This window comes from Pseudoliparis swirei, chromosome 2 (assembly GCF_029220125.1).
Source record: "Pseudoliparis swirei isolate HS2019 ecotype Mariana Trench chromosome 2, NWPU_hadal_v1, whole genome shotgun sequence".
Lineage (NCBI taxonomy): Eukaryota > Metazoa > Chordata > Actinopteri > Perciformes > Liparidae > Pseudoliparis > Pseudoliparis swirei.
This window is the reverse complement of record NC_079389.1, coordinates 1,522,311-1,539,895: the sequence shown is the minus strand read 5'-3', so window position 1 is coordinate 1,539,895 and position 17,585 is coordinate 1,522,311. Positions and strand designations below refer to the sequence as shown.

Here is a 17,585-nt window from a genome sequence, read left to right as displayed (position 1 = left end):
AACAATCATTTATTACAATAGTATATTGCTATAGTGCAAAGTCTTTTTGACTTTTGGACTCCATCCTGAAGTCGGATAAACTCGGGGTAGAGACGCAGGCAGAATCCCCCCATGGAGTCGAGACACTGGCGGTGGTGGAGAAGAAGAGGCATTGCCATACTGCCGATTGGAGGAGCCGGGGGTGGAGGAGGGTCGCAAAGACCAGAGCTGAAGCGACAACTAAAGGTGCGTTCACACCAAAAGCGATGCGATTTATCTCAGTGTCTCGTCTCCGTAAAGACCGTTATCATTTCCTTCATCCACCAGAATCACTAACCACTAGTTCTGCTTTATACTTGTTGTGGACATCCCACACACTAACGCCCCCGTGTTTGGGTTCATGACATTAATATAATATAATATATATATTTATAAATGACATCACCCGTAGGCTCACTCAGCTCGGTCACTTTCACCGATGAAGTTACTGTTACGTCTGAAAGACTTCCGCTTCCAGCGCTACGAGAGCGGAACATCTAAACGCTGTTATTTTGCTCATAACATTATTATATATAATATATGTTATTGTGTTCATAACATTATAATATATCCATCCACCCATCCATTATCAATACCGCTTATCCTCATTAGGGTCGCGGGGGCGCTGGAGCCGATCCCAGCTGACACAGGGCGAAGGCATAATATATATTATATGTTATTGTGTTCATAACATTATAATATATGTTATTGTGTTCATAACATTATAATATATATTATATGTTATTGTGTTCATAACATTATGATATATAATATATGTTATTGTGCTCATAACATTATAATATATAATATATGTTATTGTGTTCATAACATTATAATATATATTATATGTTATTGTGTTCATAACATTATTGTCCGTCTTGTTCTGATTCAACAGCGGCGGGACATCAACTCAAGAGCTGATTGGCCCGAGTTGCGAGATGACCGCCTCAATGTTGAAATATTTCAACTAGGGGCCAAAATTGCGCCGCTGAAAACGCGTCGCCCCAAACGCCGGAAAAATATTGCGTCTATCGCAGCCACATGCATCTGTACTTTTCATGGGATTCGGTCACGCGAAAAAATCGCTTCGCTTTTGGTGTGAACGCACCTTTACAGCAGCAGAGAACACATTTTAAAGTGTTACCACCGACGCTGTGATAGGCTTACACAACTGGGCTGCCTCTAAATGGTTGGTTCATTCCTCGGCCCCGCCCCCAATCAGCTAATGGAGTAATCGCTGCAAGACTGAGCTTGTGAATGAACCAGCTGTAACGAACGTCTTCCTGTCTGCACTTTCGCTGAGCTACATATCCGTAATACAACTGCGTGAGTGCGGTGCAAAGGTCCTTTAAATGGTGTTCTCGAAACACAGTTTTGGGAATGAAGGCCACGCCCAGAACTCCGCCGATCACCGGAGCCCGAAGTACTTAAACGCGTCCAACCCGTTCACTCCCTGTTCAACTCAGTTCCGACATCCCTCCCCCCACAACCCCGTTCTTGTCTTCCCATTTCTGTCCTTTAGGACTACAGGAGCCTCGGGGGACTCTGCACCGCCACAGCTCATACACTTGCACACCAAATAGAGGCAGCGATTTTTTCTTTGCTTCAATTCAGTTTATTTGTATAACCCACTTTCACAAATTACAAATTTGTCTCAGAGTGCTTTACAATCTGTACACAGACGTGACGGCTTCGTGGAACCGCCATACCGTCATACTTCGTTAAAACAAGGTTTTACTCCTGTAAGTATGTTTGTCAAGTTGTTGAAGTTTCCCAGGAGACCCTTACGAAGGTCTCCTGGGTGAAAGACCTGTGTTTGACCCATCCATCCCAAACTATGATTTGAGATTTCTGACAGAAACAAATGTAATCTGGGTCGGGTAGTTTCTCTCAACACTTAGACTCCGTTTACACGATGGGAAAACACATATAATTTCATGCGTTTTGGCCTTTCATTTACACAAAAACGGAGGTTTTATCACGGAAAACGATCATTTCTAAAAACTCCGGCCAAAGTGGAGATTTCTGAAAACTCTGTTTTTGTGTTTGCGTGTGAACTAAGTCAAATGGAGTTTTAGGTTGTCAAACGTCACAGTATGCGACTAAAAATGCTTCACGTCATGTGAGTGTCCTGTTTACCGTTAGTTTGCTTAGGTGCGCCCATGTTATTTCCTCCTTGACATGAGGATACTCCTCGGAGGTCTCGGACGGGTACTGTTCGAAGAACAATGCCAACATATCCCTATATTTAGTTTGGCATGATTCCCAATCCACATTATCGAGTGCTTTATTTGCCTTATAATCTAAGGCGACTCGAAGCAGCAGCTCCACTTCGCTGTCTGTCCATACAAATGAACCTCGCGCCATATTTACTCTCTAAAGGAAAAGGAATTTTATCGTGTTTTTCGTTGTTGTTGTTGTTGGTTTTGAGAATTCTGATTGGTTTGCATGTCTTTATCCTTCTCGTTACACTGCCGACTACAGGTTTGGCATAGTTATGATGGCGCCCGGGGGCGTATTTATGCGGGTTCATATAAACAGAAACTTTTTTGAAAACGACCTTGTGTGTACGACGTTATTTTTTTAAACGGAGGGGCAGAAATATTCGTTTCTGTAAATACCCGGCTATGTGTAAATGTGGCCTTAGTTGACAGAGCGGTTATTAACAATAGCAGCAACGTTTGCATGCATCCCATGTGTTGATAGGCAAAGAGCAAATCAAGTCTTACAATAAAACTGCAGTTTGGGCCACTTGTAGAAATCACTGCATCCTGTCTCCTATTCCAAATTTAGGAGTAATTACTTTTTCAATCTGATAATTCTCTAATCTTACCCACAATGCATCGAGTTGCCTGAGTTTTTCTTCATATAAACAGAATATTTCTGAGATCTGGCCACTAATTCAATTACAGCATCGAGGCAGCGAGTGCTCTGTTCTTACTTCGGCAAGTTCTCACCAAACGGTTGACAGCCGGGCGGCTTGTTCCAGTGTTTTGTTTTACTCTGGAGGAATTAAACATTCAACACGTTGTGCCTTTGTTTGTATCTCTAAGGCCTTTGTCATGAATAAAAAAAGAACTGAAGCTCCATCAATTATACTGACAGCAGGAACCGCCCGCTACTCACCGGTGTCACCAGAAATGTCCATCAGCTGTACTCTGATTATTAAAGAAGTTGAATACAGTTATAATATTGTTCTTTCATCACCATTAGTAAAAATAGCTGAAAATGAAACCTGAGGAAACAATTGTTTGGGGATTTAAAAAATGCTCGGGCCCATTCCCAAAGCTAATTCATCTTAAAAAATTAAAAACCAACAATTAATTGATGATACCAAGTAAAGTAGTCATGTATATGTTTATCCAAAAGCCTGATATACGGTCTAGTTCTAGTCCAGTAGACGTATCATGGAGCTCAGCGATGGCTGCCATTCACTTAAATATAAAGCAGCAACGTTTATGGGCACGTTGCCTATAAACTTTACAACAGGACATCACACAACTATAAAACTTTCATGGATCCTAATTCATAAAGCAGAGAACAATAAGTGACCCTGTTTGCAGGTTGATGCGCCCCATCAGCAGTTTCTATCTTTCATAATGGTTGGGTGCACCTTATTCACCTCCTTTAATACATCTATGGGCCATTGTGAGCAAGTGTTACTTTTTGAGTCCCTCCTAGTTATTCTTTTGTAAGAACACATTTCAGCGGAAAAAGCCCACAATGCATTGAGACGTGCTAGGAATAGTAGGTATATCCACCTGCAAGGCTCATGTCTGGAGAAGCGCCAATGGGGATCTGGGTGAGGTCTACTGTCTGGGTTTTTCCGATTTACGTGAATTCAGTTTCTATGGTAACGTGGCAATATTCCATACCTCACTTGTACAAATGCTGTAGATTTCTGCGAGAAAAGCGCTGACAGGGCGCTTTATCTGCAGTGATGTCACCGGCGCCTTTCCGTGAAAAAGTTTTTCAACCTGATGCACTTTTTAGTGGCTTCATGAGAAAGTTGGTGAACGAGTGGGTGATATTTCGCTCTTCAGCCACTTACACACTCACCTCGTAAAAAACTATTCAAAAAAAGACTGGCGCTCAGAAAATATTGCTGTCGCAGGGCTCTCAAGTCTCACGCATTGAGCGTGAGACTCACGCATTTCGGTCTTATCTCACGCACTCCCGCCACACATCAAATTCCTCACGCTGAAAAAACCTCTCGGCTATTTAATGCTTGAATGCAGGGGTGCTCAATACGCCGATCGATTGTTTCCGCTGCAGAGCTCCGACGCCGGTCTGCGCGCATTGGGATGGAGCAAAAAAATAGTCACTAGCACCCCCCCCCGTCAACAACTCTTTTTGGCTCGATGCCGGCGCGCGCAACGGTCAGCTGTATCGGGTGCTGATGGAAATCTAACGCTTGCCTGTCTTCAAAACTTGAGAGCCCTGCTGTCGGACATTATTAGTGGGGATATGAAAATGCATCTGTTGGTATCCTGATCATTTACTGCCGTTTGAGTGCAAAAAATTCAAAAAAACTGTGTTCGAAGTGCGCCACTGAAAAAACCAGCAGAATTCAGTGCACTGAAAGTACCCGGATGGTGCACTGCAAACGGGCAAAACATGTCGTGTAAAACGATGGACACTACTCGCCCTAAACGGCCGCCATCTTGGCGACGTAGCGGAAGAGGAGGAGCCCTTTCGCCAGCTTTTCATTTTATTTCTAAAACAATGGCGGACAGCACAAGCGGTAGACCACGAAGCTACAGACCGTAAATGTAAGTATCAGCGGTAATTACACATTGTACTGGTATTACAATGTACTACTAACATGCCATTCTCAGATTAGTGAGCATACCTAGGTAGCATTAGATGCCATTGGCTCTGCATGGCAGTTATGATAAACTAGCTGGGTAATCCACCACCCGGCCAGTCCGACGAAGGTGCACTTTTATCGGACACTTTTCGCTTGACGAGCGGGGGCAGGTCGGCTCCAGGCGCTTGCTCCAGCGGCATGTCTGACGACAGATAGCTATGTCAGTCATCGGACAGTGTTAAACAACGGCTGTTCTGTTAACCAATCGAAATAGCAATTTAAATAATGGATTAACAATGGATATGCTCAGTTTAATAACGGGTTAACATGACACCGCAAACGTTTGCCCACACGCCGCCCGATAATTAATACCGTTACGATAGCTATCTAAGCTTGTCCTTCTAGAAATAATTGTAGCTTTCAATCATCGTTGTGTTTTTTTTTTAATGTCGTGTATGTATTAATTTAAATGTAATCGTGGTCTGGGACAGAGCACTGAATGGCTATCCTATTTCTGTTTCCTGCCCCAGAGACGTTTCCTGGAGGTGCTGGTGCTGGTCCTCTGCTGCCCTCCCGACATCTGGCTCCAATGACCTCTGGCACCTCACATCCACCTCCAGGGCCTTTAAGAAGATGGACCTCCATCGCGTCTTCAGTATCCCGAAGGACCTCTGCACAACACAGCTGGCCTTTGACAGGCAGCAGTTGTAGCTTGGAGGTGGACAGGCTGCCTGAAGGGGGTCATGAGGCAGATGGGTTGGGACAGGCAGGGGGAGCCACCATCCCCAAGGATACAGTATCCTGGTGGAGGGTATGACTGCTCATAGAAGATGGGGCTGTTATTCAGGACCCTGGCATCATGCACTGAGCCCGGGGCCTGTTGAAGGCCCTGGCCACCACCCGATAGGAGGTGGCGCTGGCAAGCCAAAAAATAAAAACTAGACAGGAGATCTCGGGGCCCCAACCGTGGTCAGTCAGTGCCCAGCACAGCCATGAGGGCATTGAATGACTCTCGGGTGAGCCTGAAGTCCACCCTCATGTCACTGTGGCCATCAAAATACAACGCCAGCAGTGGCATTGCAACATTGATACGGCAGCGCCGCCTGGGACTGGGTGGCTGCTGTAGAGTGGGGAGGGAGGGAAGGAAGATTATATTAATATGTAAGTCATTTTATCAATAAAATGTTGTCATTGAGGTTTTGTAGTCTTTTATTGCGTTTTCTGATTTATATTAGAATTGATGCATGTTTGTAACAATAATTAATATGCCTGTGTGTTCAATTGCTCATTGATTCCTGTATCAGGGTGAACTTCACTACAACAGAGATATGTATAAAAGTAGTCAGTCAAAGTAGGCCTATTACTGTGTGAATTCAAGCAGATGATGCCTATCATTTCAGTGGATAATTCTTAAAACTAATTGGAATCTAGGGACAAACATGTACAGATTTGTCATGTTTTATTTCCATATGGTGTGTATGTGGATTGCAAAGAAGAAGGCTACTTCTGACAAAGATAATTGAGAATTTAGCATACCTAGCTAGGAGAATTTAATTGCAACTACTACATGAAGCTATGCTGTGAAGGTAAGGCAAAATCACAATTAAATTTACATATACCATCTCGACTTCAGCCAGAAGGCGGAGGCTCCTGCCGCGATTGTGGAGGTATCGCAGTTTCCACATGGGGTGGAGAAAGGTAAACAAGGGACAACAAGAGGGCAAGAAGTGCATTCATTTTGTCACTTTAAGGGTTAGGGTATCGCAAGCAGATTTGCATACGTCACTCCCGGCTTAATTCCGCGGGTGCCGTGAACAGATTTGCGTCCGTCACTTCCGCCAAGTGGTTAACGTAAGTGTTCCATTTGAGACAGCACTTCATCAGCGACGCAGTGCACTGAATTGCAGTGCACTGCATTGCAGTGTGCGGTAGTAGACACAGCCTATATGTTTGTTTTTAAAGATCCACATCTTTATTGGCCACTGACGGGGTCGGACCTGGATGACATATCTGGTATAGTCAAAAAGTTGGTGTTCGGTATTTTTATTTTTATACGACGTCTTAACAATACCGAGACGATAAAATAACACCTGCTTTATTCCTTCATCCACATCTCTTACATCTGACGTGCTTTCCTTTGAAACGTCGTGAGGCACGATGCGGACAGATCAACAACTGACCAACATTGTTTTTCTGCGTCTATATTTCTGTTTCACGGTGGACAAAACCACCGTCACGTCACAGAAGAGGTGATGGTTGTCCAACGAAACTTACAATCATGTGACATTCATACATGCCTACTACCAACTATGCCATGGCCCTGTTGAGGCTCCGCCCACTCCTCCTCTCTACCTCCATCTGCCTGATGGATCATCGAGGTCAGGATCGTGGAATATGCCTACTACCAACAATGCCACTGCCCTGTTGAGACTCCACCCACTCCTCCTCTCTACCTCATCGTGGAATATGCCTACTACCAACTATTCATACACTGTCATATTCATTGAATGTATTTTAACTCTAAATCTGTCCTTATGTACACATGACATCTATTGTTCTGTCCATCCTGGAGGGATCGTCCTCTGTTTCTCGACAGAAGGTTTCTTCCCTTTTTTCCCCGTGAAGGGTTGTTTGGGAGTTTTTCCTGATCCGATGAGAGGTCAAAGGTCAGGGATGTCTATGTGTACAGATTGTAAAGCCCACTGAGACAAATTAGTAATTTGTGAAAATGGGCTATACAAATAAACTGAATTGAATACACCGTAGACACCGCTATAGGGAGCAACTCAGGGTTAAGTGTCTTGCTCAAGGACACATCGACTAGGGCGGGGATTGAACCGCCAACCCCCTGATTGAATGGACCCACAGTCTATTGTCTATGAGAGACTCATCCATTCCAACCTCAGCTGAGCCTCTTGGACACTGTCGTAAATTCCTGTCATACACGTAGTGAGGATGCGGCTGTGCTGAAGCTATATCTTTGAAAATGTAAAGAACTATTATTTCTGCTGATATCGGATCATTTTCGTGGTGACGCATCCAGAACGCCGTGCACTATTCTTTTTCTTTTCCTCATTACGTCTTCTCAATACAATAAAACCCTCACGTAATGTCAGATCCAGAACAAACAATCAACTGTAAGAAGCGGGGGATGAAGACAGGAATCAAACTTACACGCCGTCACATCCCTACCGAGGCGAAGAAATGTTAATGAATGTTTTATTTCACTCAGCGCACCGGATATGAACCTATTAGAAAAGTAATTTATTTTTCTGAGAAGAACTGCTGTTATTGTCATCAAACAGGTGTCGAGGTCAGGGCTGTTGCTTTGTTTCACGGCGGCTCGCTGCAAGCTGGGAAACAAAACAACGAGAACATAGAGGATAGAGGATGAGCTTTAATGTGGAGAGGACGGAGCTTTGAGTCTGATGGATCCAACTCAAGGTGCCAGCGCTTTGACACGGTGATCAATCGGCATGCAAATTGTGAGAGCACTCGGCCCAAATAAATCAGAATAAAATAATAGAAACAGAAAAGGGCACATGATGGGTCTTTGTTTGTTAGGACCAGCGGTTCTGAACCTTATTGGATGGACTGAACCCTGAAGGCTTCGTCAGTGCATTAGCCGAACCCTTCGCAATTGGAAAAACTAAAACATTATTTGTTCAAAACATAGTTGTATTTGTATTGGTGCACAAAGTGAACCATCAGTTCTCCACAAAATCCCTGAGTTCAAAGCATAAAACCAACCAAACATACAGTAACTCAATGAATGCTGCAGATCAATGGGACTTTTGCTTTTGCCTTTTAGATACGAGTTCACCACTCTCGTATCATTTTCGTAACAAAGTCTGTTTCTTTTCTTAGTTTTCATGTCTACCATCCTCCAAACGATTGGAAAAAAGAAAATGTTGTGTTGCCAAATTGTCGGCAGCCAATTTTTTTTGACGACCGACACTGGTTTAGAACCCGCTGGTTTGGAACCGCTGGTTTAGAACCGCTGGTTTAGAACTGCTGGTTTAGAACCGCTGGTTTAGATCCACTGGTTAAGAACCACTGGTTTAGATCCACTGGTTTAGATCTCGCTGGTTTAGATCCTGCTGGTTTAGAACCACTGGTTTAGATCCCGCTGGTTTAGAACCCGCTGGTTTAGAACCACTGGTTTAGAACCACTGGTTTAGATCCCGCTGGTTTAGAACCCGCTGGTTTAGAACCCGCTGGTTTAGAACCACTGGTTTAGAACTTTGCCATTTTTCTGTTCATCTCCACAATCCCCTGACCGGTGCTTTGTCATATTGCTCGTACTCTCACTCTCTTCACTTCCAACGTTGACATAGAATCCATTCAACTTGTAATTTTGTTTGAATTCTGCAGACAATGTGTTCAAGTCAACGTCCGGCGCGTTGGTTCATTCCCGTTGACCAAACTGTTTGAACTTATTGCCACATCCGGGGTGGGGGCAGTCTTTTGTGTCGCTCCTTATTATTCAACAAAGAGCAGACGTGTACAAAATTGGGGTATCTATTCAACTATTTGTAACACGTTAATGAGATGCAAAAAAAACAACTAACTCCATTGAGCTGATTGCCACTGAAATTAATATTCTGAAGACAGACACATTTGATATCTCAGTAATTAATGATAATATGATAATATGATGATTTCTACAATGTTTATCCTCTCACGAAGCATTGTGTGAACCAGGTGCTGTAAGCTCTTTAACTTCTATCTCCTAAAGGCAGTGGCCATTGCTGCTTTTTCATTTGAGAAAAATAATCAATAAGATGGTTTCAACATTAATGTGTTATAAATGTATTATAAAAGAAGGACACTATTTGAAGAGATTTAAAAAAGGTATCTGTGGGAGCAAATGTTGCCTTGTCTGATGACGTCCGATCTCGGAAGCTAAGCAGGGTCGGGCCTGGTTAGTATTTGAATGGGAGACCTCCTGGGAATACCAGGTGCTGTAAACTCTTTAACTTCTATCTCCTAAAGGCAGTGGATGTTACTGCTTTTTAATTTGAGAAAAATAATCAATAAGATGTTAAAGATAAATATGTTTTTCAGATTAATATATAATGTATACTGTATATATCATCAGTTGCATGTGTGTGCCTTCAATGTTTTCTTAAGAAAACCAAACAATCTCTTTGTTTTACATCAACACAACTGATGGAGAAACCAGACATTAAGCCTCATCCCAGGAGTGTGTAGAACCATCTCCCCTCTCCGGTCCATGGTGAGAATGATACACCGTATAGAAGGATATACATTCATGTCAGACGTATATGCATGTCACTTCATATTTTTTAACTGTCAGATTTAAATCTGCTCTCAACCTGTGATGCAATAACATGTTTTTGTTTAGGTTATTACTGTTATGATGTCATCAAATTTGAGTACCTTTTAAAGCATCATACAGAAAAATGGCATTATTATTGTTAATATATATTTCATAAAAATAAGAAAGCTACCTAATAACTAAAAGCATAAATTAGAACATATATATGGATCCATGTGTCTGAATCATTTGGGGAGTAGTCGATGCTGGATTTGAAAGTAGTAAACTATTACACTAGTCATGTTTATAGGCTCATTCATTTAAAAATGAAAGGCTAATTTCCCTTATCTAAATTTGATAATCTAATTTTTCCTCTGGCACCAGCAGCCATAGACATGAATGTGTATTTGGCATTCATTTTATGAGATCAATTATTTATGGCACTTGGACCCTACAGCAACGCTCTTTAGCCGTCCTGTAGACGTGGCTCTAGAGATGGCTCGTCTGTTAGTAGCTCCACCGTCCACAGTGACATTTATTTTAACTACTGGATGGTGTCTCATGAATTTTGAGTATGCACCCTGACAACTTTGTTGATCCCTTGACTTTTCCTCTCACATCACTAAGAGTTTTATCATGTCTCATATCCTCTAAACGTCTCTCAACATTTGTTAACGACACTCCTGACGACGATAAATCCTGAAGACTAAATGCGGGGCTACTCGTTGTCGCTAGAGTCTTAAAGAGTAGGATGGGAGCCAGAGCCTTCAGGTACCAAGCTCCTCCTTTTTTATGGATCCAGCTCCACCTTCAGTCCTGGATGCAGACACAGTCACCTCATGTAGACTGAAGACTTTCCTCTTGATGGTCTTATAGTTAGACCTGAGTCTGGTTCACCTGGTCCAGACCTAGAGATGCTGCTATAGGCTGATAGGCTGCTGGGGGACGCTTAGGATACACTGAGCACCTCTCTCCTCTTCTCTCTCTCCTTATGGATGAGTTTACATCTCTCCATCACACATTATTAACTCTGCTTCCTCCCTGGAGACTATGTGACTTCACGTCTCAGAGGGTCCATTGGACCTGGCTGGGTCTGGAGCTGGTCCTGACTCCTTGCCCCTGCTTCCTGCATTCAGCCTCTGTCCTGGACGTGGCCTCCTTCTCTGTATCTCCTGCCTCAAAGGCCGAACTCACTGGTCTGGCCTCTTTCAAGATTTTTTCCTGATCCGATTTGAGGTCAAAGGTCAGGGATGTCGTATGTGTACAGATTGTAAAGCCTTTTGAGGGTAGTTTGCAATTCGTGATATTGGGCTGTGAAAAAGAAACTGAATTGAACTTTGGTGATCCCTTAACTCTCTCTCTAGTGCCACCATGAGGTTGACATTTATAGTTTTGAGGTAAATGTGTCAACAATAATTGGATGGACTGCCATGGAAGCTGATACTGGACACAAATAGATGAATGATCACTTCTCCCGCACCATCATCAGATCTACAATTTTGTCCAATAGTTTCTGACTAAAAGTCGGCCTCAGCCATACTGAGCTGTGCCAATTAGCAACCGTTCGCATGTTAAGATGTCAAACTAGGCTGATGAACACTTACATCTACTTGGCATCGGCAAGTTCATACAACATCGGCATTGTGGGCATGTTTCCATGCCGATGTTAACATTTTTCTCGAAGCACTGCTGCACCGACACTTTTTCACTCCCAACTCATCAAATACTGTCGCTTGGTCAGTAGGTCGTTGAGTCACATCACAACAATACAGTCCAATAACTCAACAACTGTCACCTGGGGGAAAGTCCTGTGTTTATTTAACCTATCCATCTTCAGCCTCTTCCTGCTCTACTCGGAACATATCGCCGTTTACACTGCATCAGTTGCTCTAGCTAATAAAGACTTGGATGGTTTTACATGCGAGGTAGTTGAAAGCCCCCCAACGTCTAAAGGGTGTCTCAGTGTCAGACCTTCAGGGGTACTGACCAAGCTGTGGTAGTTGACAACTGCCACGACTGGGTTGGCAGCCTCACAAAGCCTCATGCGTGACTGGACTCTCAGAGTCTTGTTCCAATATTTATGAGTTACCAAATCAAGTCTCCTCAGTTGTTTGCGTTCTAGTTTTTTGAAAAAACAAGTCTCAAACAAATCAAGCGCACCGTCCATGTCTTCGAGACCAAATCAACAAGAAAGTCTCTCCAGTAAAGTCTTCAATCTCAAATGTACTTCTCTGGTTGAAGCTCCATTTGACCAACACGTATACTTCCTTCAACATTACCATGTGCTAAAAATAGAAATGAGCTGGTGGGTATCGGCCACATTGTTCCAAATTGTAAATCTAACCCTTCATGCAAACTGCAAATCGCTTGTGATTAATCACCTTGTCACTAGTCCTCACCGTTGATCGCTTCCAAAGTGGAGGGTTCAATTTGCATATCTCATTTAGCATCCACTCTTTTCTGATAGAAAGCTGGTAATTATGGTTCAGGGTCCCCCGCTGCGCCCTCGTCAAAATGTATCAAGCGCGACAGGACGATGGTGGAGATGTGTATTCAACGCTGACAACTGACTTCAGAATGGGTTTGTCTTACAACGCGGGATGCCATTTCTTACAAACCAGTCAAATGAAATATGAGAGTGAAAGGAGAGTTTGAGTCAGCTGGGTGGCTTTTGATACCACATCTCGTCAAGTCAGGTGTGTAAAAATTGTGTATTTGGTCACAAATATCACACCTGCTTTCCGGTACAAGTGGATATGAATTCCTTTTCAGAACACAAAAACCTGGTTGAATAGAGGGCTGACACATTGAGTACTTGTTAGATTTTTTTAAAGGTAATTAGAAACCCTTTAGATTCCAGCAGGTGCAAATATTTAGTACGGCACTCTCAAAATAAGAGGATACTTAAATCCAGTTAATTTACCAAATTGAAAGACTGACTTTATTTAAAGGAACTGCAATTATTAATGACACTGAATATGCACATGTAAGAGGATAAGTTAGAAGAATAGAAACCCTTCTACCTTCTATTAATGTTAGCATGTGAAAAGATCCTTACATATTGCTATCAAATATACCAATTCCTTTCAACTCATTTTGTACAGCCCAAAATAAGAAATTACAAATTTGCATCAGAGGGCTTTACAATCTGTACAAATACAACATAATATATATGTGCCTGACACTGCATATATGCTAGACGTGTTACAAGACTGCAACAACTTCAATTAGATCATATTAGAGATGAATCATTGTGATTTTGGGATATCTTAACGCTGATTGGTCAAGACTCGTCACATTGCGAAGATCACAACATCAGCTTTTCTCCTTGCCTCACTCCAATCTCAGAAACGGCAGCAAGTTGACCCCCCGAAAACAAAAAACTCTTCGGATCTACACGATTCACGCGGATGACATATTTGGATTTAAAAACGGCGCATTTCGCCGAAAAGCGACAAGTTTGCAGGTATGCGAGACAAATGTCAGCCTGATATCACACGGTTATTAGCGTTCATCTTGGGATATTGAACAGTACTAGAATATAAAATTGTTCAGAGTCATTACTTTTGTGATGTATGCAGTTCAAAACTCAAGTTGATGTCCTCATAAGCTCTCCTTCCAATTCAGTCCACCCAGAATGAGAAAAAAACTACATGAAAAACCAGGTGATGAGATTCCTCGCGAATCGTCTCGCAACGCCGTTTCATGGCCGTCTGAGTGACACATTCCCGATACGATGAGCAGCAATGAGTGGACGGTATGAGACGGATGAAGATGAAGAAACGTACCTGTTTCACGTCATAAGCGAAGAGAACGTATTTCAGATCGGGGGAGACGGAATACTTGGCCACGTTGAAATTGACCTAGGAAATAAGTGACAGAGATATCAACACCGTTTGCAATGTCAATCATTGTCGTCTCATTTTTCATTGAACAGCATGAAAACTAATGTACTTACAAATATAGAGTTGGTCAGGACAATCTCTGTTTCGTTTTTAAGGATGTTGAACTTGATGACGTGGCCGTCACTGTTTCTGTAGATGACTTCGGAGTCTGTGAATAGAAACAGAGGCTTCAAAGAAAAGAAGAATACAAAATCTGGATGAAGAACATTTTAATTTGGAAAAGACAATACAGATGAAAAACATTGAAGCGAAAACCAGCAGACTCTTCTCAGAACTTCGAAGATGCCTCTGCAAACAAATGCTTTCCTAGCCTCACCCTTCACTCAAACTAAATTGCCTTGACGAGACAGCGTTGTTGGTTTTGAGTGAAACGTTCACACTCTACTACCTCGAATGTCATGGCTTGAGGGATTATCTTGATAATACCTTTGTGTCGACACACTTGTTTTCTGGTTTCAGCTCGGACGGTGGACCCAAAAGCAAGACACCAGGCAGCCAGTTAAAAAAAATGAACACACAGGAGCTTTAATAATGCCGAAGCCGGATGAGGCGATACGAAATACAAAGGAAAAACCAAACAAATAGCGGTCACCATGACTCAAAATCTGAAATGTATGCATGTAGACCTACACACACACACACACACACACAAGTTAAACAAAAAACTACTCGGTATGAGTAAGTAAACGTGTCCCTCTCACACGATTAAGCTGTCCTCAAGCTCAACGTACCGACTGAAAACAGAAACACAGACAAGTTAAATGTCCACATTGAAACCCGTTACAGCATAACGTTGTTGCATTCTTTTATGTCGGGAGCCTGGAGCCGGTCCGTGGGTCCTTGGTACCGGCCGCACGGAAAGTTTGCATTGTTTTATTTAAAAAAATTACCACATCAATCTACCTGTGCGTCTGAGCCTCTTGACACGTGTCAAAAGGTTCCGTGATAAGTTACCCCAAAAATGAAGCTCACATGGAGTGACTGACGGTGGTGTCAAAAGTCTGTTTCAGAGAACAACTCTGGTGGTGTTCTGGATTCAAACCAAGGCAGAATATCTGAGATCGCCAACAAAGCTCTGAAACCTGCTTCTATTTCCAACATCCTGTCTTTGTGAAGCGGCTTTCTGCAGTGACAGAGACCAGAACTCAGTTAGGGATCAGACCGGGCATGAAGAACACACTTCGAGTGTCGTTGTCTCATCACCCCGAGGTGGGACCGGCTCGTTGCAGAGAAACAAGCTCAGGGCTCCTAGGAACTCGGCGTAATGGTGAGTATTTTTGGACCATTTTATTACTTCAGAATTTTTACGTCATAATTATTACGTCCTATTTATTACTTTGTATTCATTACGGCATCTTTATTATGTCATATTTATTATGTCATATTTATTAGGTCATCTATATTACATCAGCTTTATTATGTCAGGTTTATTAAGTCATCTTTATAACGTCACCTTTTCACGTTGTGTTTATTACGTCGTCCATATGTGGTATTATTATCACCCACGAGAAAATGACACAAAACCGGTCCGTGGCGCAACAAAAGTTGAGGACCTCTGCTTTAGAGACAAGAAAGACACATTGAACACAGGATGAAGCAGTCAAATAAAATGAAGACCAAGTGGAAATATCATGAAAACGTGAAGAGGCATCGCTCGGCGACAGAGATAAACTTCGTAATCTTAAAACCTGATTCAGTTTTTAACAATTTTAAATAAGTGGTAGACTTGTGATATTAAAAAAGCGTGTGTGGTCAACTCTAACAAAGTAAACCTTTCAATCAGAAGATTGATTCTCAAAGAACGAGCAACATGAGCCTTGCTCGTCACATTCATCCGAACTGAAGCTCAGCAGGGGGCCGTTACCTGGATGATTGGAGTCTGATACAATACTTTTTGGAATACAACATGATACTCTTCCCCCTTCTTCACATGCAGGATGTGGTCCACGTCCTCCTGTACCATGCTGTGGCTGTATCAGCCGCGGTACTGAGACTACTTACAGCCCAACACCTGTTCTTTCTAATATTATGGGGGCTTTCTTGTGAAGGCGGGGCATCAACAATTAGTCATCTCAGCCAGACACGAATATTTTGTCTGTAAAGTAGAAACAGAAGCAGGCTACTCGACATTAAGGAGTGTTTGAAAAAATTTGTTTCTTCCAGCCTTCATCACATCTTTTTTAAATGTCCATGGAAGCTGTACCTCTGTGTTAATGTCTGCTGCTCTGGATGGCCGTGTACGGGCAGCGTTGTGTGTGCAGTTGTATTCCAACCCAATAGCGTGTTACGCAGACATTTTGAAGCTTCCATGATAATCTGTCTTCAAATCATCATCAAATAATGTGTACATTGACTAGAAGGTCCCCACTTGGTAGACGTAGCATGAAGGACCCCAGTTGGGCTACTAGGAAAGTATGTGTGTGTGCATGTGTGTGTGTGTGTGTGTGTGTGAGGGTGATGTCTGGGTCTTTGCTGTTATCCAAATGCCACCGGGACTCATTCATTTTTAAAGAATGGCTTGACAAGAAAGCACAGCTGTCTTTAATGAACACATCTGGTTCTTCCTATACACCTGAGGAGAAAGCTTCCTCTTTATTTACATTGGTTCAACAGGTCAAGTTCCTCCTCCTACTGTTATGAAATCTGGCAGTTGAATTATCATTTTAGCTGTTGCATAAGAAAAATAGTAAACTAATGATATAGGAGAACAAAAGAGGGAACAATATAGCCCTCTAGGACTTCAGTCTTAATGGATTTCACTGGTGGTTTAGAGCTCTCCACAGACTTGTATGTATTAAAAAGCATTTAACAAAACTTTTAAAATATCTCGATCATAAAATATAAACAAGATCACATAAAAAACATCCACAGGCAAAAACTGCCAAATGTGTCAAAATTTGTATCCCTCCAATGACGTCTATTCAAAAGCATCAAAATCATTTTTAATTTGATGCCCAGCAGCGATAAACCTTATATCAGTGCATGAGAGAAAAAAAACTATATTTAGAGGTGATGAAAAAGAAAGTTATTCCTGTGATCTTTAAAACATCACCATAGGTCTTTTCACTGCTCTGAGCTTGTCTCCTTAAATAATGAAATGTTCGTAGCTGAAAAAGAAGACTGATTCAGCTACGAACATTTCATTATTCAAGTAGCTTGCTACGCCTCAAATGTATAAGTAATGTCCTACATCTGCAACCCCATGAATTATCAAATGCCTTGAATATTTTTCCTGCTGTGCCTGACTCCGCAACTTCTAAAGAGTTAGGGTCACCGTCCACGCTTGTGTGGGTGTTCATATTTTAGGCAGGTAAATACAACGTTTTCCTGATGAAAGGCTCCTTACAGCTTAAGATCAGAACATCAATATTTGTCAATATGTTATCTAGACTCATGTTAGCCACAGATATGATTAACATGTAACTGGGGTTTCTCAAAGTCTAGGATTCTTCTACATCTCCTTCCATGCTGGGTCCTACAGAGGCTCGGCAAGACTGCTACCTAGCAGTGGATGTTAGATGAATTCACTGCATAAACCTTTCAAGTGGGAATATTTATTTAGCATAACTCC

At 42.3% G+C, this 17,585-nt stretch overlaps 1 protein-coding gene and 1 long non-coding RNA gene across 3 annotated transcripts in view; one reads left to right on the top strand and one right to left on the bottom strand.

Annotated features, from left to right (window-relative positions):
• LOC130208262 (uncharacterized) overlaps positions 1 to 17,585 on the top strand; it is a 226,752-nt gene that overhangs the window by 4,370 nt on the left and 204,797 nt on the right. The gene's annotated exons all lie outside the window — the stretch shown is intronic.
• Positions 1 to 17,585, bottom strand: part of LOC130208247 (inactive dipeptidyl peptidase 10-like) — a 155,689-nt gene that overhangs the window by 66,618 nt on the left and 71,486 nt on the right. For both annotated transcript variants that reach the window (XM_056437272.1, XM_056437281.1), the window contains exons 4-5: positions 14,068 to 14,162; positions 13,898 to 13,972 (exon numbers count right to left, since the gene is read on the bottom strand). In XM_056437272.1, coding sequence (XP_056293247.1) covers positions 13,898 to 13,972; positions 14,068 to 14,162 — 170 coding nt within the window. The remainder of the gene's footprint in view (positions 1 to 13,897; positions 13,973 to 14,067; positions 14,163 to 17,585) is intronic.